We start from the raw sequence: 26,353 nt of genomic DNA, 5'->3' as shown, positions 1-26,353 counted from the left end.
TGATCCATTGTATTTCTGTGGTACCAGTATTAGTGTCTCCTCTTTTATTTATAATTTTGTTGGTTTAGGTATTCATCTCTTTTCTTTGGTTAGTCTAGCTTAAAGGTTTGTTTATTTTGTTTATCTTTTCAAAGAACCAACTCAGTATTAGTAATCTTTTCTATTGTTTTCTTGTTCTCAATTTTCTTTGTTTCTACTCTATTGATTCTTTTCTTCTAACTTTGAATTTATTTTGTTCTGCTCTTTCTACTTCCTTGAGGTGTATAAGTTAGGTTCTTTATTTGCGATCTTTCTGTTTTCTTGATATATGCTTATACAGCTGTAAACTTCCCTCTAAAAATTGCTTTTGCTACATCCCATAAGTTTGGTATGCTGTGTTTCCATTTTCATTTGTCTCAAGATACTTTTTAATTTCCCCTTTAATTTCTTCTTTGATAGATTGGTTGTTCAGGAGAGTGACGTTTAACTTCCATGTATTCATGACTTTTCCAGTTTTCCTCCTGTTGTTGATTTCTAGTTTCATATTTAGAGAAGATACTTGGTATGATACTTGATCATACTAAGACTTGTTTTGTAACGTAACATATTCTCTCCTAGAAAATTTTCCTTGTACTCATGAGAAGAATGTATATTTTGCTATTGTTGGATAGAATGTTCTGTAAGTGTCTGTTGAGTCCCATTTGGTCTGTAGGGTTTTCAAACTGCTATTTATTTATTCTGTCTGGATTATCTCTCCATTGTTAAGAGTGTAGTATTAAAGTCTCCAACTATTGTGTTGCTGTTATTTCTCCTTTTAGTTCTGACAGAATTTGCTTTATATGTTTAGGTGCTCCAATGTTGTTTGCATAAATATTTACAAATGTTTTATCTTTTTTATAATGTTTATTTATTTATTTTGAGAGAGACAGAGAGGGAGTGCACCAGTTGGGGTAGGGGCAGAGAGGGAGGGAGGGAGAGAATCCCAAGCAGGTTCCACACTGTCAGCACAGAGCCTACCAGGGGCCAATGTTTTATCTCCTTAGTGAATTGACCTTTTTGTCATTATATAATGACTTTCACTGTCTCTTCTTACCATTTTTACTTTAAAGTCTATTTTGTCTGGTATATCTTTTTTCATCCCTTCACTCTCAGTCTGTGTCTTTAAAACTAAATTGAGTCTCTTGTAGGCAGCATATTTTTGAATCTTATTTTTTGTCCATTCAGTCATTCTGTGTATTTTGGTTGGAAAGTTTAATCCATTTACATTTAAAGTAATTATTGGCGAAGGGTGCCTGGGTGGCTCACTTAGTTGAGAGTCCAACTTCGGCTCAGGTCATGATCTCATGGTTCGTGAGTTCAAGCCCCACATCAGGCTCTGTGCTGACAGCTCAGAGCCTAAAGCCTGCTTCAGATTCTGTGTCCCCTCTCTCTTTGACCCTCCCCTGCTCACACTATGTCTGTCTGTCTCTCTCTCTCTCTCTCTCTCTCTCTCTCTCTCTCTCTCCTCTCTCTATCAAAAATATTAAAAATGAAATAAAATAAAATAAACAAATATTAAAGTAATTATTGGTGGGTAAGGACCTATTGCCATTTTTTTAAATTGTTTTCTGACTGTTTTGTAGGTCTGTTGTTCTGCTTGGTCTTTATTCTACTATCTTCTTTTGCAGTTTGATGATCTTTGGTATCAGCGTGCTTTGACTTTATCATTTTTTATGTATCTACTTTGTGTTGTTTCCTTGTGGTTATCATAAGGCTTACATAAAACATCTTTAAAACTATAGCATTCTATTTTAAAGTGATAATTTCAATAACTTCATAAACTTTACACTTTCACTTCTCTTTTTACATTTTAGGTTATTGATTTTACAGTTTACATACTTTTTATATTGTGTTTCCAATAACAGATTATTTTAGTTATGGTTCTTTTTAACACATTTGTTTTTTAACTATTAAACTAGAGTTGTAAATTAATTACACAGTACCATATTAGAAAACCAGACTTTGTATGTTTATCATTACCAGTGAGTTTTACACTACCTTCATATGTTTTTACAATGTTGATTAGCATTTTGTTGCTTCCACTTGAAGAACTCCCTTTAGCATTTCTTGTAAGGCAGATCTTGTGGTGGTGAACTCCCTTAGCTTTTGTTTTGGAAAGCCTATATCTCTCCTTCATTTCTGAAGGACAGTTTTGCCAGATAATGAATTTGGGGTTAACCTTTTTTTTCCTTTCAATATATGTTTCAACATAGCCCAGTTTGGGTTCAACCTATTTGGGGTCTTTTGAACTTCATGGATCTGGATGTCCATTTCTCTTCCCAGGTTTGGAAAGTTTTCACCTCTTATTGCTTTAAATATATTTTTTGATGGGGCATCTGGGTGGCTCAGTTAGTTAAGCATCTGACTTTTGATTTCGTCTTTGCTCATGATCTCACAGTTCTTGAGTTCAAGCCCCACATTGGGCTCTGTGCTGACAGTGCAGAGCCTGCTTGAGATTCTCTCTCTTTCTCCCTCTGTCTCTCTACCCCTCTCCCACTCACATTGTCTCCACCTCTCTGAAAATAAAGTTTAAAAAAATGTTTTTTAATAAAAATAAATATACTTTCTGTCCCTTTCTCTTTCTCTTCTCCTTTTGAGATTCCCATAATGCAGATACTGTATCATTTGATGATGACTCATAAGTCCCATAGTCTTTCTTCACTGTTTTTTCATTCTTTTTCCTTTCTGCTTCTCTTACTGGATAATTTCAAATGTCCTGTCTTCTAGCCCACTGATTCTTCTGCATGGTCAACTCTGATTTTGAAACTCTATTTAATTCTTTAGATAAGTTGTTTTTTTTTTTTCAACTATCATTTGTTTAATTTTTTTTATAGTTTTGTTTCTTTGTTGAATTTTTTGTTTTGTTCTTGAATGTTTTTCTTTTATTTATTTATTTATTTATTTAATGTTTGTTTATCCTTGAGACAGAGCACGAGCAGGGTAGGGACAGAGAGAGAGACAGAGAGGGAGACACAGAATCTGAAGTGGGCTCCAAGCTCTGAGCTGTCAGCACAGGGCCTCATGCAGGGCTTGAACTCACGGACTGTGAGATCATGACCTGAGCTGAAGTCGCATGCTGAACCGACTGAGCCACCCAGGCGCCCCACATGTTTTTCGTTTAAAAAAAAAAAAACTGGGGGCACCTGGGTGGCGCAGTCGGTTGAGCGTCCGACTTCAGCCAGGTCACGATCTCGCGGTCTGGGAGTTCGAGCCCCACGTCAGGCTCTGGGCTGATGGCTCAGAGCCTGGAGCCTGTTTCCGATTCTGTGTCTCCCTCTCTCTCTGCCCCTCCCCCGTTCATGCTCTCTCTCTGTCCCCAAAATAATAAATAAACGTTGAAAAAAAAATGTTTATTTATTTTGAGAGAGAGTGCAGGGGAGGGACAGAAAGAAGGAGAGAGAGAATCCCAATCAGGCTCCATGCTGTCATTGTAGAGCCCAACACGGAGTTCAAACCCATGAACCACAAGATCATGACCCAAGGCAAAACCAAGATTTGGACACTTAACTGACTGAGTCACCCAGGCGCCCCTCTTATATCATTTTTCTAATTTTGTTTAGTTGGCTCTGTGTTCTTATAGTTTACTAATCCACTTTGAGAGGATTATTCTGAATTAGTTCATAGATCTCCATTTCTTTAGGGTCAGTTATTGGAGTTTTATTCATTTCCTTTGGTAGTGCTATGTTTACCTTATTTTTCATGATCCTTGATTCCTTGTGATGGTACTTGCACATTTGAGTAAGTGGTCTCTTCTTCCACACTTGAGAGGATCTCTTTGGCAGAGACAGTTCTTTACCAGTCAGCTCAGATTGGGTTTTTAGATGTGTCCTTATAAACGTGGGGTTTATATCAAGGTCTGTTTTTGGGAAAGATCACTGTCCATGCTCTGAAGATAGGGGAGAGAGGGAAGTGCTGCTGTCTGAGAACAGTTAGAGAGGACTGCTGGCTTGGTTCCCTGTCCAAATGAAGCTATAGGGTAGGCTCCACAATTTCCTGGTCAGGCTTCCTAGATAGTTAGGACCAGCTACTGTACTCAGCTGTAGGCAGTGCTAAAAATTAGCTTCCCTGCTTTGGTGGGGCAGGAGAATAGCCCCAAAGCCTCCATGGCTTGTTTGGGATCTGAAACCAATGGTATAAGTATGTGCTGAAATCCCTGGTCAGAAGAGGCTACCACTGATTTTTGTCTACATACAAGGAAGGCCATGAGCTATGCTCTCTCTTTAAGTGTCACTGTCAGGGCTGTAGGATGGGCCACACAGCCTCACATATCCTCTTATTAGGTTCCCTGGTCAGGTGGGCTGAAGAGTGTAAAGAGCACTGGACAAGACAGCAACTTAGATTCCATGCCTAGGAAGGGGGGGGGGGGGGGGGGAGGGCATATACATGCCCCAGGATTGGAAAGACTCTTGTTTGGGGATCAAACTAGGCAGGACTATGCTCTAAGTTCCCTGGCCTAACAGGCCACCATCCCAGCCCTGCAGATGGTAGGGCAACCAGTCAGATTCTCTACTCCAGTGCCACTGTAATCAGAGTTACAGGGTGAGCTAAATATACTCCTAGGTGCTCTGGTTAGGTTTTCTGGTTAGGTGGGACCAGAGGCTGTATTTGGCTTTGTGGGCTACTGAGATTTCCATGAGCTCTGGTTAGGAGGGTTGGAGGCTGTAGTCATCAGTGGGCAGGGCTGTGGAGTAGATTCCCTACCAGAGTAGAAGAAGGAGGCAGAACAGACCCCAAGACCAGCAGGATTCTTCTTGGGTAGCTAATCAGGCAAACCTTTGGCCAGACTAGGTTTGCTGGCTTGGCTCTGCAAATGAACAAAGCCCCAGCCAAGCTCTCTTCACATGCTCCTGAGCTAGGCAGTTATTATCTAGGTGCTCCAGCTAGGCTTTCAGGTTGGCCAGGGCCAGAAGCTACACTAGCAACGGGTGGGGTCGTGAATAAGTTCCCCTGCCTGAGCAGAGCAGAAAAACAGACCCCAAAGGCTCTTTGCGGTCTTCACTTAAGCCAACCCATGCCCCAAGTTCTCTGTCCAAATGAGGTCACCAGCTTTCTCTGTGGATGATCAGTTCTGCCTTCCAGGCTCTTAATTTTAAGTGTTTGTGAGCCAAACAGCTTTTCAGGTGTCCCAGGTAGGCTTTCTGGTCAGATGGGGCTAGGAGCTACAACCGAGCAGTGATTAACTCCCCTGCCTGGGCAGAGTCGTTTGTCCCTATATAAGGGTCTTTTTGAACTTTGCAGAGTATCAACAATATACACGTGGACTTTTGACATGACAGCACTTTCTTTATCTACCCCAATGACAAGGTAGAAGATTCTGTTCTTAATCTTGGGCTCTGCTATACATGTCTTTCAGATTTAGTTAAATCTGATTGTCACTTGAGACCTTGTCAAAGGAAGAAGTAAAGGATGAGTTGATAGAGCTCACCTACATCCACCTTAGATATACAAAAAAGTGTTATGACTGCCTTTGGAATAGGAAAGGTGTAGATACGGCAAGCAGCTCTGGGCTAAGAACAATATTCTCGCTCAGGAATCTGGTGTGTAAGTCCTAGAATAAGAAAAGTTAATGAAACATTTTTAGCAGAAACCACATTCTTTTACATTCCTAATGCATAGTCCTTTTCTTAGAAGCTTAGTGTGCATTATACTAGATACACATTTATATATTTATATTTTATAGCAAATTCACTTATGTTTTCTAGAGTATTTTTCATGTTTGGAAGGTTATATTTTTAAAACAACTTATAGGGGAACCTGGATGTCTCAGTTGGTTAAGCATCTGACTCTATTTTAGCTCAGGTAATAATCTCAGGGTCGTGGTATCCAGCCCCACAATTGGCTGTGCACTGGGCGTGGAGCCTGCTTAAGATTCTCTCTCTCCCTTTGCCATTTCCCACTCGTTTGCTCTCTCTCTCTCTCTCTCTCTCTCTCTCTCAGAAAACAAAAAATATAAAAACATGTGTTCCAAAATGGAATTTCTTTGCCTTAAAAACTTTTAGCCATTTTCTTTTTAGCTTATCAATTATAAATATCTGAATATTTTGCTATAATGTATTCTCTATTTTTCATTTTCAAGCTTAAACAATTGTGTTCCTAAAGATTTTCTATTATAATCAATCTGAAGTTCATATTTATACATACCAAAGGAGTCTGTTGTTGATATGTAAGCACCAAACTTGAATTCATAATCTTTCTGGTTCACCTGTGGCAAGTTTTTTTTAGATTCTCAGAGTTGCATTAAAATGTGTATATATGCTTTCAATGGATTAATAGCAGCATAAAGATCAGCATATTTTATAGAACTAAATATGGAATCCATCCTTTTTTAATCCTAATGGATTTAGTTACTGAAATATCAAAAGGATTATATTTTAAGCCTCAATAAAATAACGTCTCAAGAGACTTTCATTCATGCAGTAATTTAAATCCTTCTAAAAATGACACTAAAACAAATTTGTCAAAACATGAAAACTATGTGTTTTTCTCCTAACCTTTATCAACTTAAATATGTTGCTTGTGTACTTATCAGTTACATACTGCCATGAAAGAAAGCTCACCATTATTTGATGATGGACAGCCTTGGGGAGAAGAAACTGAAGATGGAATTATGCATAATAAGGTACCACAAACATGAGAGTTATCTTGGTATTATTAACTGTGTCACTATTGAAATTAGTCTTTTGTATAAGTTGTCTTTTTGCTTCCTGAAAAACTTCTAAAACTGTTTTTTTTCTTTTTTTTTATGTTAATAGAGGGATGCCTGGGTGGCTCAGTCAGTTAAGCATTCAACTTAGGCTTAGGTTATGATCTCATGGTTCATGAGTTTGAGCCCCACATTGGATCTCCACAGAACCCACTTTGGATCCTGTCTCCCTCTCCCTCTCTCTGCCCCTCAGTTTCTTATGTGTTCTCTCTCTCTCAAAAATAAACATTTATAAATAAATAAATAATAAGCAAACAAATATTAATAGATTTACTCTTGGAATCACATTGTAATTTCTTAAAACTAAGTAGGCATAGAAATTTCAAATGTTGGGGCTCTTGGGTGGCTGAGTTAGTAAAGCATCAGACTTCGGCTCAGGTCATGATCTCATGGTTCGTGAGTTCAAGCACTGCATCGGGGCTTCAGCACTGAGCCTGCTTCGGATCCTCTGTCTCCCTCTCTTTGCCTCTTCCCGGCTCATGCTCGAGTGCACACTCACTCTCTTTCTCTCTCTCTCTCTCTCTCTCTCTCTCAAAAATAAATATTAAAAAAAAAAAAAACAGGAAATTGAAATGTTAACTAAGTTAAAAATGCAATGAAATTAGAAGTAAATTGGGGCGCCTGGGTGGCTCAGTCGGTTAAGTGTCCGACTTCAGCTCAGGTCACGATCTCACAGTCCATGAGTTCGAGCCCCGCGTGGGACTCTGGGCTGATGGCTCAGAGTCTGGAGCCTGCTTCCAATTCTGTGTCTCCCTCTCTCTCTGCCTCTCCCCCGTTCATGCTCTGTCTCTCTCTGTCTCAAAAAATAAATAAACGTTAAAAAAAATATAAAAAAAATTAGAAGTAAATCATAACATTTTATGTATAGATGTAATATTTCTTTATGTTTTAGAATGAAGATATCAATACTGACAACATAAGTCTAATATAATTCTTTGCCAATACAAAGCATAATCTTTGAGTCTTAAAATATTACATTGTAGGTTTTTTGTTTTGTTTTGGCCTTTTAATAGTTAAGCATATTGCCACTTAGATCTGAGTTATCACTTCAAAAAGGGGTTGAGATAAAAGTAAACAGGTGGTCAAAATTGGTTCCCAAACCATACTTTATTGGAACTGAAACTATGTAACTAACCCCACCCTGTTTCCTAAAATAAGCAAATTTACGTGGGTAAATGGTGCAAATACCAACTCCAAGGAATAGTTTATAATATTGAAATTAAACATTAATGTGCCCTAGTACATGTAAAAGATCACCATGCAGGTCCCTAAGAAGAAAAACTATTTTCTGTTTCTAATCCTAACCTGCGCTCTTTGAGCATCTGACTTGAAAGTGGCAAGAACTTCAGTTTCATCTTTTATTTCTACCTGGGAGATAGTTCAAAGAGGTATCTGAGTTTTTTTGTTTTGGGGTTTTTTTTAAACAGAGAGTAACCCTACCTTTTACTGCTTCAGCAATGACCCCTGCTGGTGAAATAGTTAGAAAGCCTTTGATCCTACTTGAGAGAATTTTCCTCCCATGTTGCAATATGTGCACTGGACTAGATTTAGTTGTACCTCAGTTTTCAAGCCAAATATAATTACAGCATTTATTAAATATTAATTTTTTTATATTTATCCTAAAGGTTAAACCAGTAAAAGGCATTTTCACTCTTTTAGCTATTATTTCAGATGAAAATATACAAAGCAGCACTTTGGAAATTATAAAGTGCTATTTTTTAATTAAAGAGGGTTATCAAAATATCCAGTTTCACCAGATTCTTTGCCTCAGCTTTGTAGATCCAGAAACTCAGTTTGTTACTGGCAGAGCATTTGACTGCAGAAATTCAATTTGTTTTTTTAATCTGCAAAATCAAAATTGACCAAGCTTGAAGAAACTGATTCATTGTCACCAAATTCATAAGAGACTGATCTGAAAGAGAATGAAAATGTATTAATTTATCATTAGTGGTATACCTTTCCAGTTAGAAGAATGCTATTCAGGGTATCCTTTCCATATCAACCAAATAATATGAAGGTTGCTTAATTAGAGAATCCGCGCAAAGGGAATTGGTTTGTCCTGAGGGATATTTCTTTCATCTAGGCTTTGGAAAATTCTGATCAGCCATCCTCACCTCCTAACAAAGTATGCATCTTCAAAGTGACCAAAGCACCACATAACTACAAACTGTAGTGTTACTTTCTTTTGGATAAATATTAAGGATTCTAGTACTCTACTGTTTAGATCTCTACTAAACATGCCACTTTTGAGACTGAAGTAACAATGTATTTATAGCCTTCATTCTGATTTTCACAGCTAGACATTGTCAGTTTGATTGTACCTAGGTGATCATCAATTCATTTACCTTTTTCATAAGGTTCATTCACAGGGATGATCTATCCCTAAAGGTAAATGTGCATTTTATGTTGAATTTGTTTATTTTTTTTAATGTTTATTTTTTTTTTTGAGAGAGAGAGAGACAGAGCAAGAAGGGGGGGAGGGGCAGAGAGAGAGGGAGGCACAGAATCCAAAGCAGACTCCATTCCAGGCTCTGAGCTGTCAGCACAGAACCTGATGTGGACCTCTAACCCACAAACCATGAGATCATGACCTGAGCCGAACTCGGAGGCTTATCCAACTGAGTCACCCAGGCACCCCTGAATTACGTTTATTAATAAGCTTCCTTATTTGACCTCAAAATTCTGAAGGTGTGGTTTCTTTACAAAAAATCACCATTATCCAAATTTAAGTGTTCTTTTCATTCTCATTCACATTAGAAACAGCAGACTAAGCAAGTCTGTGTAACATAATTATATATCCTAGGTTTGTGTCTCATTTATAGGAGTTCATATAACTACTTAGTAGTCTTGACCTTTCTTTTTTTAATTCAAATTTAAATTCCCACTTAGAAAAATGGAACACACTAAATAGAGAATAATGGCTTTTTCTAAAATCTGCTTAACCCAATCAGTTGTTTTTGGACTACACCATAAAATGCTATGAGAGTTTCATGACTGGTGCTGACAGCTTTGAAGAAATGAACACAGAGTTGCAGTCAAAGCTGAGTAAGTGTTCTCATTCCTAGTGTGCATGCTTTTAGTCATGTATTAAACTCTATTCATGGAGCTATAACTTATTTAACCACACCCAGTGTTTAGATGAGCTATTCTAAATTTGTTTGGATGCCTACTGATTTTTGTCTTCATTGTTTCTTTGATGGAGAAAAGTTAGTTAAGCTGAAAGAATGCTGATGTTAGAGTCAGACCTGAGGCAAAACCCCTTCCTGCCTATGTGACCTTAACAAATTAATTAACCTCTCTAACAAAGTTTTGCAAGATTAGGTAGCTGTGTACGTAAAGTATCAAACACACTACCAGGAACACAGAAGATAATCACCAAATGTTATTCCTGTGATATCCCTATAATATTCTTGCTTTACTGTTTGAGTAATTAAAATTAATGGGCCATTATATTTCCAAACAAAAAAATTCTTTATTTTTCCACTCAGTGATACTCTAGTGACATTCAGTATATACTAGCTAACTCTAAAATGTTCCAGAGGTATTCTTTTACATTTCTTTCCTTTTATTGACATAGTCTTGTATATAAAATAGTAGAACTGTGGGTAAAATAGATAAATTTAATGGAATCAGTGGAATCCAATGGAATCAATCCAAACAGGAGAATATCACCTTCCCACTACTGGCAGAAAAGTTGAAAGCATTTCCCTTATGTTGCCATGGGATGTATCTTGCTGAAGTAACAGGACAACTTCAACTTGTCCAACATAAGAAAGGGACCAAGGTAAATGATGTTTCATTTTAAAAGAGGAAAATTCACAGTGATCTAATATAAAAAGCATCTAGTGAAGCTTTTGGTTTTTTTTTTATAATTAGTTAAGCCAATTAATAGTATTCATTTATTCAAACAGTAATTTATTATATGCCTACATTGGGCAAGCCACCATTTAGGCACTGAGAATACAGTCATGAATAAGAGATAGAAAATCCCTGCTCTATGAGGCTACCTCTAACAGAGATGATAATCAAATAACTGTAAACCAAAGGGTGGCAAGTACTATGAAGAAAAATAAAGCAAGGTAAGGGAATAGACAGTGTAGTAAAGGGAAAGGTTTGCTATTTTAGAGGGTAGTATATCCTTCACTGGTAGTATTTTGACCAGTCTAGAAGGAAGTGAGGGAGAAACCAGTGGTGAAAACCTGGGGGAAAATGTTTCTAGACAGAATTGAGATCTCACTAAGTTTTGGGGTTTTCTCTCCAGAGGATTTATTTAATGTAGATGCTTCCAAGCTGGAATCATTAGCAGCAAAAAACAAAGCATTGAATGAACAGATTGCAAGATTGGAACAAGAAAGAGAAAAAGAACCGGTTAGTAAACATGCTTATTATCAGTAGGCTCATATACTTAGCTCTTTTGGATTTTTGGATTTCCTTAGAGAACGCCAGCTATTTCTTTCCCTAAGATATAAATAAATAGCAAAATAAGCTTCTTAAAAGTTAATTTTTTTTTTACATTGGACAGAACTCCCATGAAAACATGTTTGGTGTCTCTAGAGCTTTGTTTTCCCTTGTGATTGATCAGTCTTGTGCTAATGGTGTTCACAATATGATGAAAGAATCTAACCTACTTACATAAGACCAAAAAGATCTTTTGAACAAGGTCCCCATGTTACACACCTCTAGGGAACACTATTTACAAGAAGCCCTGAGTTATGTAGTTAATGAAAAGGGAATGGTGTTAAGTGGGTTTATATAATATATTCTTAGGGTTTTCTAAAAGCTAAATGATAATATCCAGATATCTAATTTTATTTTGTGTATTATATTATTGAATTATCTAGACTGTTCTGTAAAATATCAGATTTTAAATGTTTTCGCTCCTTCATCCTGGCTCTTGACTTTTTGTATCCCAAACTGACTTCCTGAAAAGTACATCTTAATTAGGTAGTAATGCCAAAGTTTCCTTTTAGTTCTTTTGACTTCCTCTAAAAGTGAAAGGAAAATGTAATATACTTTTCTCTAAGATGAATTTAAATAATATTGTGTCACTTTTAAGTAAAGTATGGAATGGTTATCAATAAGAATAATATGTTCTTTTCTTTTAAAGAATCGTCTAGAGTCATTGAGAAAACTGAAAACTTCCTTACAAGCAGATGTTCAAAAATATCAGGCATACATGAGCAATTTGGAGTCTCATTCAGCCATTCTTGACCAGAAATTGAATGGTCTTGATGAAGAAATTTCTAGAGTAGGTAAGTACAACCAATGAATGCTAAAAGAAGACATTCAGGGACGCCTGTGTGGCGCAGTCGGTTAAGCGTCTGACTTCAGCCGGGTCACGATCTCGCGGTCGGTGAGTTCGAGTCCCGCGTCAGGCTCTGGGCTGATGGCTCAGAGCCTGGAGCCTGTTTCCGATTCTGTGTCTCCCTCTCTCTCTGCCCCTCCCCCGTTCATGCTCTGTCTCTCTCTGTCCCAAAAATAAATAAACGTTGAAAAAAAAAAAAATTAAAAAAAAAAAAAAGAAGACATTCAGACTAGAATGTGGACTTCCTGGGGTTTATCACATGCAGAGAGAGCTTTGTCATCCATATCATTTTTCCTTTAATGGTGAGTGGCTATAGCAGGCTACCAAGTTTTCAGTGCCTTCTACATGTATTAGTTTTCTGAGGCTGCTATAAAAAAAAAAAAAAAAAACACAAATTTGGTGGACTAGAACAATAGAAATTTTTTGGCTCACAGTTCTAAAGGCTAGAAGTCCAAAATTTAGCATGGCTAAGCTTCCTCCAAGGACTCTAAGGGAGAATTCATTCCTCATCTCTTCCAGCTTCTGTTGTTCTTGGCATTCCTGAACTTTTGGCCATGTCACTCCAGTCTCTTCTTCATCCTCACATTGCCTCTTCTGTGTATCTGTCTCTCCTCTTCTCTTTATGTTAATTTCTCTCAGCCTCTATCTTTTAAGGACATTTGTGATGGCATTTAGGACCCACTAGATAATCCAGGGTAATCTCATCTCAAAATACTTAATGTAATTATACCTGCAAAGCCCCTTTTCCAAATAAGGAAATGTTTATAAATTCCAGGGATTTGGACTACATAACTTTGGGTGGCCATTAATTAGTCAACCTACTATACCTTCTAACGTGTTTTCAGGTGTCTGATTTTTTTGAAGCAAAGAGGGACCTAACTTAAGAACATATACGACCTGATATAAATATTTATTCTATTCCACCTTGTAATTAGTAAACCAGATTCTTTAATCTTTGCTGGCTTCAGTCTACTACAATTATCTTATGATCCATCACTGCCTCCTAAGCTACTTGGCAGCTTAAGCTGATTGGAAAGTAAGATGAAAAGATGGAACTACTATAATTCTCTGTAAGGAAGAGCCCAACTAAAGAACGTTTGTTTATATCCTTGTGTGTTCCTAACTTTGTTTTCATAAGCACATATCAGTCATAAAACTCTAATAATACTGTGACACATGAATTAATTGATAGTTCTGTAGTGCCAGAAGGAGAGCAAAGAAAGGTATCCATAAAAGTCAGAGCCATTGGATGGCACTTTACCAAATGAATAACTCTGTGGACCTACTATGCTATTTTTTCCAGGTGTTTGCCTGCTTCAGTTTTATTCTTGTAGGATTTTACAGGCTGTGTCTTTCCCACATAGGATTTGTGTAGATAGTCCTTAGGATATTTGATTTATTTCTTAGTCTATGGAATATTGACCACCTGTCAAGTCAAGGATAATATTTGTCTGGGGTATTTGTTTAATCAGTTTATTTTTTTCCAAACTCTAATTACATATATTAGATTTACTCTAAACCAACTCTAAATAATTTATACTCGGTCCCTAATGTTTGTTCTCCGTGATGACAAGAAGCCATAGACTAATTTTTTATTACAGCAATATTTGTAATTAAATCAATAATTTATAATATTAATACTCTGTCTTCCTCATTGGTATTTAATTAAGACAATTTTCATACTTTCTACTTGTGAGAATTTTTTTCCAATAATTACAAGCTGAAGAGGTGAGAGAGATACTTCAGCAATCATTTACCATTCCAGATTGACTTAGTTTGAGATAATTTGATAACTTAATCTAAAATGTTTTTGTTCTGAGTATTTTAACTTTATTGATTATTTAAAGTCATTTGTGGCCAAGAATGAAAGAGACCTATTTAAACTGTATGGATAATGTACATTGTGGATTTTTTGTGCGGATTCCTGTGATAAATATAAAAAATTTTACTTAAACCAACTATTAATTTATTTTGAGCTCAGATTGGACCTTTCCAAGTATAGTGCTACAACTGAGTTATAACAAAGCCAAGATCTTGATCCTGTCAGCCTTTGGGGTGATTCTCATGGCCCCTTTGGTCATGAACTTCCTCATCCACCTATCCCAGACTGCTTAAAAGTGTTATCATATTCTGGGGCGCCTGGGTGGCGCAGTCGGTTAAGCGTCCGACTTCAGCCAGGTCACAATCTCAAGGTCCGTGAGTTCGAGCCCCGCGTCGGGCTCTGGGCTGATGGCTCAGAGCCTGGAGCCTGTTTCCGATTCTGTGTCTCCCTCTCTCTCTGCCCCTCCCCCGTTCATGCTCTGTCTCTCTCTGTCCCAAAAATAAATAAAAACGTTGAAAAAAAAAATTAAAAAAAAAAAAAAGTATTATCATATTCTTTATAAGCTATGAATAACAAAAGGTTAGAAAACACTATTCTGTATAACCCCAAATATTTTAAGTTTGAAAACTTCTTTCTCTTTGCATGATCATTTCCTGTTTGTAAGTACCATTTTGTCTTAGTACAATATAGTCATTTTTTGTTACAAATTTTGGCAAATAGACAAAGCAAGAACTTAACCATTATAGTTACTTAATATCTGATAAAACTGAAAATGTCAGTGAAACAAGATGTATTTAAATACAATTTTTTTTGTTTGTGAAAAACTTGTGGGTTTTCTGACTTACTGAAGAGAATCATACTGGAGTATTAAAAGCATTTGAATTGAATACCAGCAGACTATCCCTCTTAAGTGTAGTAATTCTCAATCCTAATCATTATGTGTGGGGCCATATTTTTTTCATATAGCACTTTCTGAAAATCATAGCAAGCCAATAGGGAAATATGTTCCTAACATAAAACTTTAATTGTACCATCTTTCAGGAATGTTATTAACAAAGTGAGATCAAATAGAATTATCCCCCCCCCAAAAAAGAAGAGAAAATATATATATACATAACTTGGAAATTTAGAAATCTTAATCAACTCTATTAAATAATGGCATCAATTTCTTTGTATGAATTGAAAGAACTTAACAATTTTTTTTTCAATGCAGAACTAGAATATGAGACAATGAAACAGGAGAATACTCGCCTACAGAATATTGTTGATAACCAGAAGTACTCAGTTGCAGACATTGAGAGAATAAATCATGAAAGGAATGAACTGCAGCAGACTATTAATAAATTAACCAAAGACCTGGAGGCTGAGCAACAGCAATTGTGGAATGAAGAGCTAAAATATGCCAGAGGCAAAGAGGCGGTATGTCCTACCATTTTCAGAGTGGCAACTCAGAGCTGACAGTTTGTAAAGACCTATCCCTGTTAAGAAAAACTGAGTGGGTAGAATAGATTGGCTAAAAAGGTAAAACTTTTTGCATTGACATTTTACTAAAATCCACTCATCCTTTTATGTCAAATCAGTAACACCCCAATTTCTTTCAGTCAGATTTAAGTTAACTATGTTTTTTAGCAGTGAACCAAGAAATAAAAAAGTCTCTAAAGCCATGAAAATTATTTTCATAAACCTTGTGCCTTTCATTCAATGTGAGTCCATTCTTCCTTTACTTATTTACTATTCAAACATTTATTTACCTGTTGTGTGCCACTTAGAAGAAGCTGTGCTTAGAAGAAGCCAGACTTGGGGCACCTGGGTGACGCAGTCGGTTAAGCGTCCGACTTCAGCCAGGTCACGATCTCGCGGTCCGCGAGTTCGAGCCCCGCGTCGGGCTCTGGGCTGATGGCTCAGAGCCTGGAGCCTGTTTCCGATTCTGTGTCTCCCTCTCTCTCTGCCCCTCCCCCGTTCATGCTCTGTCTCTCTCTGTCCCAAAAATAAATAAACGTTGAAAAAAAAATTTTTTTTTTTTAAATAAAATAAAATAAAAAGAAGAAGCCAGACTCCACTCTCCCCTTGAGTAACTTCCAATCTAGTCAATATTTTTCTACCATGAAATCAGACCCCGTTTGCATGGGGTACTGAGGAAGCATATAGTATACCTAACCCAGATGTAGTGTGTGTGGTATGGGGAGATGTATGAGGTGATTTTTAGAAAGGCTTCCTTGAGGGTTCCTGAGTGGCTCATTCAGTTAAGTATCTGACTTCAACTCAGGTCATGATCTCACAGTTCATGAGTTCAAGCCTATGTTGGGCTCTCTGCTGGAGATAACACCTGAACTGAATTGGGAAGTATAAGGAAGAGTTATCTTGGCAAGGTTAGCGGAGTCAGCAAACAGCATGATGCCCTCTGGCATCAGAATCTTTTCATATGGCTGCAGGTTAATAGCAAGGGATAGGGACACATAGCAACAGATAAAGACTCAAGAGAAAAAGTATAGACTAGATGATAAAGATTCTTTTCTTATTTAAAAGTTTGGACTGTATCCTAGAAGTTCCAAAAAGCCCTTAAGATTTTTAAACAGATAACTATATTTCAGAAAGATCTTGTTTTTGGTCATGTGAAAAATGGATTGGAAGGGAGCAAAACAGATAAGGATCTTTGGCAGCAATGTGGTGAGAAGTTATGAGCTGAATTTAGAGTGTATTAGTGGAAATTCAAAGAAGTAGGTGGATTCTGACTACTTAAGTAAATAAGACTTGATGAAAGAAAAGGGATACATTCACAGTGTCTGGCTTGAGCAATGGGACAAGCAATAGTAAAACTCACTCTGAAATAGAAGTTGCCAGTCAGGAATGGAAATGGTATGCTGACCTGTTGTGTCCATGGGGTATGCAAGTGAAAATATCTACTAATCTATTATGTATCTGAACCTCAGGATAAAATAATGTAGGTTTGTAATGTAGATTAAGTAAAACTCAGTATGTATTGTGATTGAAGCCATAAGGGTAGATGAATTCACCAAGGAAAAATACATAGGAGGAAGAGGAGCACCAGCATCTTGAAGGACGAAGGTCCCTTAAGAGAAGCCTAAAAGAGACTGAGGACTAGCCAGAGAGATCAAGAAGATAGAAGCTGAGAAAGGAAGAGTCAGGAAGGAATTAACAGTGTCAAATGCAATAACAGGATTTAAACATTTCTGTCAGATTCAGTAACGGCAGTCACTCGAACTTTACCACAACCAAATTATTTGACTTTATTTCAATTTTGTAGGTGGTACATTATCCTTTTAGCCAACATTGTTGAAAAAGTGGGCTCATTGACCATATGAATTTCTAGATAATTAAAGTCTGTCCTTATTTTTGTTGGCAGTCCCTTATAAATGTTCCATACTTCTGCCTTGCTTAGAGCTATGCACTATTTTTCTTACTTTTTTTTAATGTTTTTTTTATTATTGAGAGTAAGAGAGATAGAATGTGAGCAGGGGAGGGGCAGAGAGAGAGGGAGACCCAGAATCTGAAGCAGGCTCCAGGCTCTGAACTATCAGCACAGAGCCCAATGTTGGGCTTGAACCCATGGACTCCGAGATCATGACCTGAGCTGAAGTCGGATGCTTAACTGACTGAGCCACCCAGGTGCCCCTCTCTTACTTTTTAATGTAGCTCTCAATAGACGTGAACTTTTTCTTAATGGTTCAGCATAATTTATGGACATGACACCAATGTATTCTAAAACAATAAATTAACAAGTTGTCTAGGGACCAAATGTGTTCCTATCAATTCCAAAGTGATCTTTTTCGCAATATACACTATTACATTCCTAAGAAAAAAAATGTAAGGTAAGACTCTTTTTTAAGAAAAGGTAGTAAAACATGTCTTTCTAAGGGCTCTCTCTCTCTCTCTCTCTCTAAGTTTATTTATTTTGGGAGACAGAAAGCACGAGCCAGGGAGGAGCACGGAGAGAGGGAGAGAGAGAATCCTAAGCAGGCTCTGCACTGTCAGCACAGAGCCCAACACAGAGCTCAAACTCATGAACCTTGAGATCATGACCTGAGCCAGAATTAAGAGTCAGACACTTAACTGACCTAGCCACCCAGGTGCCCCTCTCTCTCTCTCTCTTTTTTTTTTAATGGAAAAAAAACAGACTACAGAGTTTCAAAATTAAATTTTGGTTTGAAGTTGTCTACCCTAATATTTGTTTATCTATACAGTAGGTATAGTACTAAAATTTATATTTCACTGAGAAAAATTTAATCTCTGTTTTGTTCCAAAAGTAATGAGGTTTTCTCTTCTACTACTTCAAACACTTTCCTTAGTACATTATTTCTTACATATATTTACCACTATTGTTAAAATTAAAAAAAGTAGTTCAAAGAAAGCAGCTGTTTTTGCCCAATAAGACAATACTGGTTTTTAATCCTGGTCACCTTATAAAGTATGTTATCATTATAGGCATAATACAATAGTTTCTTTGTCAGGTTTTAACTATTTTACATTTTTAAAAATCTGTATTTTACACACCTACATATGTAATTTTTAATGTGGAATGGACAGTTCAGCATGAGCAGTAAACATTGTCTCCTTTTTTAGCCCTATTTCACCATATTTTTGCTTTGCCTTGCCTATCTGTACTCTCTCATCCTCCTTATCCTCTACAGAATCTCTGTCCTGTGTATCAAGGAGAAACATAGACATTTATAAGAAGTAGACTATAGTGGTGATCCCAGAAGTCTTTGAACCTAGAATTTGGTAAACCTATATTTTAACCCTGGATTTGCCATTGCATACCTGTGTGACCTCAACCTGTTATCTAACCTCTCATAGCCTCAGTTTCCTTATTAATAAAGTGAGGTGTTGTTGGACTACATCAGTGAATCTGAAATGAGTTCCTTCAACATACATTAACGAATATATTTTTTCTGTCAAGCACTATGTGGGAAAGGGGAGGTTATGAATCTCTGGTCCAGGTGAACTCTTAAGTTTAGCTAGCTAAAATTAGCTGTATAAATACTGTTTATTTGGAAGATCAGGATAAAAGAAGAATTTTTTTTTTTTTTAAAGAAGAATATTATTTAGGAAATAGGTAAGCAATGATCTAATGAGGGCCAGAGTAGGCCATAGACCAGAAAACCTTAGGGTACTAAGAGAGACAGAGATTGAAGAATGATAGCAGAATGTAACAGCTCAATGTAAACATTTATCCATCATCTTTTTTTTCTGAACTTATTTTTATTCCGCATGCCACCTCTGGCTGGTAGTAGCCTTCTGGATCTATGTTGAGATAGACACTGAGCCTGCATCTGCTCATGAGGAAAAGGTGTGATCAGTTTTCACTGTCTTAATTGGCTGTAGAAAGAATAAATGTGCCACACATTTACTCTCCCTGCAATAAGACGTGATGAAGTGCATGGGCTTGTGAAAGCTGTTTTCATTTAGATAAATAAAATGTTAGTGAAGAACAGAAGCAACTACCTCTAAAACCATTTAGTATAAAGACAAATAGATCTACATATCTTAGTACTCCCTAGAGAGCTACTGTATTACAAATTGGAGTAGTTGAAATTATTTCCTGATTCATTAGTAAGAAATTTTAAATGTAATGTATATCCACTAAATGCCAAGTACTCTTCTAGGTCCTGAGGGGATGCAGCTGCTTTCATTGAGCTTACAATGAAAGTGAATAAACATGTCAGGTAGTAATAAGTGCTATGAATAGGGGCGTCTGGGTGGCTCAGTCAGTTAAGCATCTGACTTTGGCTGAGGTCATGATCTCACAGTCCATGAGTTCAAGCCCCACATCGAGCTCTGTGCTGACCGCTCAGAGACTGGAGCCTGCTTCAGATTCTGTGTGTCTCTCTCTGCCCTTGCCCCACTCATGCTCTGTCTCTGTCTCTCTGTCAAAAATGATAAACAAATATTAAAAAATAAAAATAAGTGCTGTGAATAAAAATAAAGTAAGAGGATTAAGAAATTTGGGGGGCTACATTTGAGCAAAAGCCTTTCTGATAATGTAATTTGAACAGAGCCCTGAAGGAAGGGATAGAGACCAGGTAATATGGAATTATTTTACTAAAATATTTTTGTTAAGGGGTACGAGCCTGCTTGGGATTCTCTCTCTCCCTCTCTCTTTGCCCCTACCCCTCTCATTCTCTCTCTCTTTCAAATAAACATTTTTTTAAAAATAAAATATTTCTGTTAAAATAACATTTGAGACTTAAATGATTACATTTCACTTATTTTATTTATTTTTTTTTTAATTTTTTTTTTTCAACGTTTATTTATTTTTGGGACAGAGAGAGACAGAGCATGAACGGGGCAGGGGCAAAGAGAGAGGGAGACACAGAATCGGAAACAGGCTCCAGGCTCTGAGCCATCAGCCCAGAGCCCGACACGGGGCTCGAACTCGCGGACCGCGAGATCGTGACCTGGCTGAAGTCGGACGCTTAACCGACTGCGCCACCCAGGCGCCCCTACATTTCACTTATTTTAGATAAATGAAATGTTTTATTTTTTAGGGGCTCCTGGGTGGCTCAGTCAGTTGGTTAAGCATCCGACTTTGGCTTGGGCCATCTCATGGTTCATGGGTTCAAGCCCCACATCAGGCTCTGTGCTGACAGCTCAGAGCCTGGAGCCTGCTTCGCATCCTGTTTTTCCCTCTCTCTCACCCCTCCCCGGCTCGTGCCCTCTCTCTGTCTCTCAAAAATAAAAAAAAGAAGAAATGTTTTACTTTTTAAATTGATAAATCCAGGGGCACCTGGGTGGCTTAGTCAGTTGAGCATCCGACTTTGGCTCAGGTCATGATCTCACGGTTTGTGAGTTCAAGCCCCACGTCAGACTCTGTGCTGACAGCTCAGAGCCTGGAGCCTGCTTCGGATTCTGTGTCTCCTTCTGTCTCTGACCATCCCCCGCTTGTGCTCTGTCTCTGTCTCTCAAAAATAAATAAATAAATGTAAAAAAAATTTTTTTTGAAAGATAAATCTAAAGTTTGTGTTGTTTTCATGATTTCTCTGCCTGGCACTTTAAAAAGTAAATTTTAGTTTATACCTAGATATGGATTCTTGTTCCGAGCTATTTGGAAATGAGAAGAACATTAGGAAGAACAGTAAGATAAGAACAGATAAGAAAGAACAGTAGGATATTGCTTACTAATTATAGTTTTTAAATTATCCTACAGATTGTGAATAATATCTTTCATTCTTATATACCAAATTACAAAACTAAAAAAAATACGTATAATTTTTGTGTAAAATTGCAGATGCCAGTTGAAAACCATATGGAATAGGGCTATTTGGTTTACTTTAACATTTATTTTGGTGTTCTTACAGATTGAAACACAATTATCTGAGTATCACAAGTTGGCCAGAAAATTAAAACTTATTCCTAAGGGTGCTGAAAATTCCAAAGGTTATGACTTTGAAATTAAGTTTAATCCTGAAGCTGGTGCCAACTGCCTTGTCAAATACAGAGCTCAAGTTTATGTAAGTAATCATGAGATTAATTAATCTTCAAAAGATTTTTAAATGATATGATTGATGTTTATTTATTTATAACTAATAGTTTAAACATCAGCCTGTTCATGACTGAGGTCAGAGCATGGAAATAAAACACTAAAACCTTTTATCTTCCATCTTTTTGATAATTAGAAATCTATTATACTTTTCTCTTTGAATTACAAAGCCTTTTCTTCCTCTCTACCTACTTTATCAACTCAACTATCCAATAGAAACTTTGATTACATTTAAAATACACACCAGGATTATAAAGAGAAAAATTACCTGACTCTTAATCTTAAATTGCTACTTGTCCCAATAGAGACAGATATAAATAAATAATTGCTATATATGTACTTTATTAGAAATGTTTACAAGATATGGTATTGATCAATTCTTGCCAGAATTAAAGAGAAAGAAAAGTTTCTACAGAAATGGTGAACCTGGAATGAAGTCTTAAAAGATGAGGTATTGGGGCGCCTGGGTGGCGCAGTCGGTTAAGCGTCCGACTTCAGCCAGGTCACGATCTCGCGGTCCGTGAGTTCGAGCCCCGCGTCGGGCTCTGGGCTGATGGCTCAGAGCCTGGAGCCTGTTTCTGATTCTGTGTCTCCCTCTCTCTCTGCCCCAAAAATAAATAAACGTTGAAAAAAAAAAATTAATTAAAAAAAAAAAAAAAAAGATGAGGTATTTATTGGGATGGTCTGTGGGAAAGAGTTTCAGGTACAAGGACACACACGAAGGCATGAAATATAACAGGACATTAAGTAACACCAGTAGTCAATAATGAAAAGTGTGCACCTAATTTTTAAATATGTCCAAGGATGTAATTTGGAGAAGAAAATTTTTAAATCGTTCTATTGCAACTTCTTAGTTATTCACAGATATTAGTATTTTAGTAGCCCCCACAGAAATGTCAACTTTCAAAATACTTAGTTTTTGAATAAAGAATATCAGAGTATAAAGCTATGCATTTTTCCCTTGAGAATCATTCATTCAATACATTATTTATTGAGTATATATTAAGTTCCATACCAGCTAGGTGCTAGAGATGAAACACCCAGAAAGATACAGTTCCTACTTTTCCAATGATCACAGTTTATTTGGTGAACAGACTGTGATTAAATAAAGTCAGACTCATTTTCAATAGAAAAAATCCACCCAGTAAACATTTAATCTTTTACTGAATTGTTTCTCAAGCAATAGCTGGGTAGGCAGGTAGACAGACACTAGTGCAAGAAAATAAAACCTGCATCAAATCAGTATAGGAAGGATTACCCAATACAAAAAGAATGCATATTCTTGGAAAAGGGGAAAGTTTTTCTGTGATCTTTGGACATAGTTTTACATAATAATAGAACAATAGAAATAGAAATAGCATCCAGAAGGTGCAACCCAACCGTCACAAATAATATTTGGAGAAAAGTTCTTAGATTAAAAAGGCATTGCATCTTTCAAAGAAAAAGAGCAGCCAAAATTAAAACTCTGCAATTAATAACTTCAAAAGACCTACTAAAAACATAGTAACACAAAATTTTCTTTTGGTGATGAAGATGATTTGGAACAAGAGGTGATGTGGTTACACAACATTGTACTAAATGCCACTAAACTATACACTTTAAAAGAAGTAGTTTTATATTAAATTCATTTTAACTTAATGATTTCAGTTTAACCATTTTAAAGTGAGTTTGACCTCAATTAAAAAATAGTGATGGGAAACTATTAGAATAGAGGACAAACATAAGGAATGCAAGCAGATTATGAGCTTCAAGACTGGTGAACATGTGGAGAAGTAGGGAGAGTGGCACACCCAGAGGGCATGGAAGCTCTGCATCCCTTTCCGAGTACCTTACGCTCTGCATCTCTCCCATCTGGCTGTTCCCGACTTTTATCATTACTTAAATAAACTGGTAAACATCTGCTTATTCTGGACACCCATCTTGCTTTTTTTCACGGAACAACCTCCCCTGGTTATCTCTCCGCAGTTGTATTTCAAGATCTTCCCAGTTCTTTTTGCAGCCTCAGACTCCTCCATGTGTAACTTATTCAGTCATTCCCTGCTGGTGGATATTTGCTGTGTTTGAAGTCTTTTCTATTATAGTGGAGTTCCAATGAATAGCAAAAAGAAGAAATACAAGCAGATAATTGTGAAACTAAGCAGTTGAAAAGGATTAAGAGAAAAATACAAATTGTTTTCAAGAAAGATACTGCATTAAAATAAGTATACTTATAAAATGTTTAAATAATAGCAGTGAATCTCCAGAATGGATAAAGCAAATCTAAAATTTTCCAGGTATTGAGAAGCAAAAGCAAGTTGCATTCTACAGTTAGAAAAATTACATTGAAAATTAGTTTTATTGTCTTATTTCTGATGTATTGATTTAGTTTAAAAATATCATAGCTTCACTTTTTTTTCCTCCAAAATTGGCTCCTTCTATTGCAATGTGTAGATGCCTCATGAGAAATTTTGTAATTTCACATATTGTATGGATCTCCTAATCCTATGTCTTTTGTAGGTGCCACTTAAGGAACTGTTGAACCAAACTGAAGAAGAAATTAATAAAGCTCTAAATAAAAAAATGAGCTTAGAGGATACTTTAGAACAAGTAAGTAACAAAACAGTTATTAAAAGCAAAGTAAGGGGCTCTGTCCCAAAAAATAAATAAACGTTGAAAAAAAAAAAATTAAAAAAAAAATAAAATAAAAATTTTAAAAAAAAAAGTCTATTTCCAAAAGTAAGTTTCAGAAAGTTCCTGCTTCTAAGATACTTGAAACATGATATGACCAATATCTCTCAGAGAGAACAGTACTATTGATTTGATAATCTTTAAATATTGTTATACTTGATTAAGGAAAGTTAAGAAGCTACTTCTCAACTGCAAACAAAAGGTATTGTTTATGTGATACTAAATAATTGAAGGAAAACCCCAGTTAATTCGTATCTTCAAGAACTATTGTGGCATTTCAAGATACAAAATCCTATCTTTACCTGGAATAGAAATTTTTTTTCTCATCTGGAAATAAAACCTATGCATTAAACGAATAATTATGCAAGTAACCCACGTTTTTAATTTTTTTTTTTTTCAACGTTTATTTATTTTTGGGACAGAGAGAGACAGAGCATGAACGGGGGAGGGGCAGAGAGAGAGGGAGACACAGAATCGGAAGCAGGCTCCAGGCTCTGAGCCATCAGCCCAGAGCCTGACGCGGGGCTCGAACTCCCGGACCGCGAGATCGTGACCTGGCTGAAGTCGGACGCTTAACCGACTGCGCCACCCAGGCGCCCCTAACCCACGTTTTTTACATGTTAACAAATTATATCAAGATTTACTTTGTATTAGAAAGAATTTCCAATCAAAAAAATAGTAAACTTTGTAACATTAGATAAGTGGGCAGTTTCATGATACTACTATTATTATAATTTGGGGTTTCTGTAACATCACACATTGGAAAGAAGGAATTGGGACTGCTTTAACAGGTACTCCACAGATGTGACTGTTATTCAAGATGAAGTCTTCCCTTAGCTTCCTTCAGTTTGATTTCTCTCTTCTGTTGGAATGGGCACTAAACCTATAGATTTTCAAACTGAATTGAAACTTTTTAAAACTTTTTTTAATGTTTGTTTATTTTGAGAGAAAGAGATAGAACAGGGGAGGTGCAAAGAGAGCATTCCAAGCAAGCTGTCAGCACAGAGCCCAGCACAGGACTTGAACCCACAAACCACAAGATCATGACCCAAGCTGAACCAAGAGTTGGACGCTCAACTGACTGAGCCACCTAGGCATCCCAGACTTGAAACTTTTTAAGGGCTATAAGCAGGAAGTTTAGGGGGGTGAACAAAATGGGGATTATAAGATGCGTACTATAGGCTAGGCCCAATATTAATATTCCAAAGGTAAATATAACAAGTTTATATGAAATATAAACTACCATTTGGAGAAAAAGACTGACCTGCGGTTATGCTAATCAGATTTGCATTTTTGCAAAACCCCTTTGGGCATAGAAAAAAATGACTTGTGGGGAAGCAACTAAAATTGTTAAGAGGTTAAACCAAAGTACAAATAGAAGGAACTGGACAGGTTTAGGAAATGTTGAGGTAGAACCCAAGCATTTTTGATGGACTTTTAAAGCTAAGAGAGAAAGAAGCACTGACAGTGACTTCCATTTTCCCGGTGCGGGTAACCCTGCAGAGAAAAAAATGAGTGCATGTGACCAGGAGAGTACTAGAGATGTTGAGCTTACTGTTTACAGAACATAGACCTCCAAAAGGAAGCTGAAACAATAGATTCAGAACATAGGGGAGAGATCAAGTCTAAAAATATACATTTCAGGGTCTTTACCATATACATGATACTTTGAAGCCAGATGTGAGTGATATTTCTTAGAATATGTAGAGGAAAGTGGCAGAGGATTAAATCTTGAGAAATAGCACCACTTAAGCAATTCAAGGAAGGAGATTATGAGGAAAACTCTTAGAAGTGGACAAAATAGTTGGAGATCACTGGAAGAGAAAATGCTATAAAAGCCAAAAGCCAAAGTAGGGAAGACTTTCAAGAAAGTCCTGATTTTAACTCGACTACTTATTGTAGTGTTAGTTTTCTCTCTCTCTCTCTCTCTCTCTCTCTCTCTCTCTCTCCCCCCCTCTCTCTCCCCCCTGCCCCCCTCCCCCCTCCCTCCTCCCTCCCCCCCCCCAATATCATATACACCTTACACCTATACAGTGGTATATATACATTATATCAAAACTAGGGGAAAAAAGAAATGATTAGTAATATCATATGCTTCAGCGACTGAAGATTAAACTATTTCTTAAATTTGACAATTTAACCAAATTAAGATGGCATAAGATAAAATAGCTATTTGACATAGTAATGACTAAACGTAAATTAATGAATTAAAATAATTAAATGCTAAAATTTCAACTGGGTAAATTTGAAGATCTAATTGACTTTACTCAGCAATTCATGAATTGGGCAGTATTCCATTTAACAATTAGAAACTCTAAAGGACTACAGAAAGGAAAACAA

At 36.8% G+C, this 26,353-nt stretch overlaps 1 protein-coding gene across 2 annotated transcripts in view; it reads left to right on the top strand.

Moving 5' to 3' along the window:
• The window catches only part of NDC80 (NDC80 kinetochore complex component), a 61,069-nt gene that overhangs the window by 9,699 nt on the left and 25,017 nt on the right, over positions 1-26,353 (top strand). For both annotated transcript variants that reach the window (XM_047828321.1, XM_047828322.1), the window contains exons 7-13: positions 6,548-6,637; positions 9,673-9,766; positions 10,983-11,089; positions 11,829-11,973; positions 15,062-15,267; positions 21,165-21,317; positions 23,843-23,932. In XM_047828321.1, coding sequence (XP_047684277.1) covers positions 6,548-6,637; positions 9,673-9,766; positions 10,983-11,089; positions 11,829-11,973; positions 15,062-15,267; positions 21,165-21,317; positions 23,843-23,932 — 885 coding nt within the window. The remainder of the gene's footprint in view (positions 1-6,547; positions 6,638-9,672; positions 9,767-10,982; positions 11,090-11,828; positions 11,974-15,061; positions 15,268-21,164; positions 21,318-23,842; positions 23,933-26,353) is intronic.

Source organism: Prionailurus viverrinus, chromosome D3, assembly GCF_022837055.1.
Source record: "Prionailurus viverrinus isolate Anna chromosome D3, UM_Priviv_1.0, whole genome shotgun sequence".
NCBI classification, from domain to species: Eukaryota; Metazoa; Chordata; class Mammalia; order Carnivora; family Felidae; genus Prionailurus; species Prionailurus viverrinus.
Note: the sequence above shows the minus strand (reverse complement) of the source record. Positions and strands in the feature narration are given on the sequence as shown.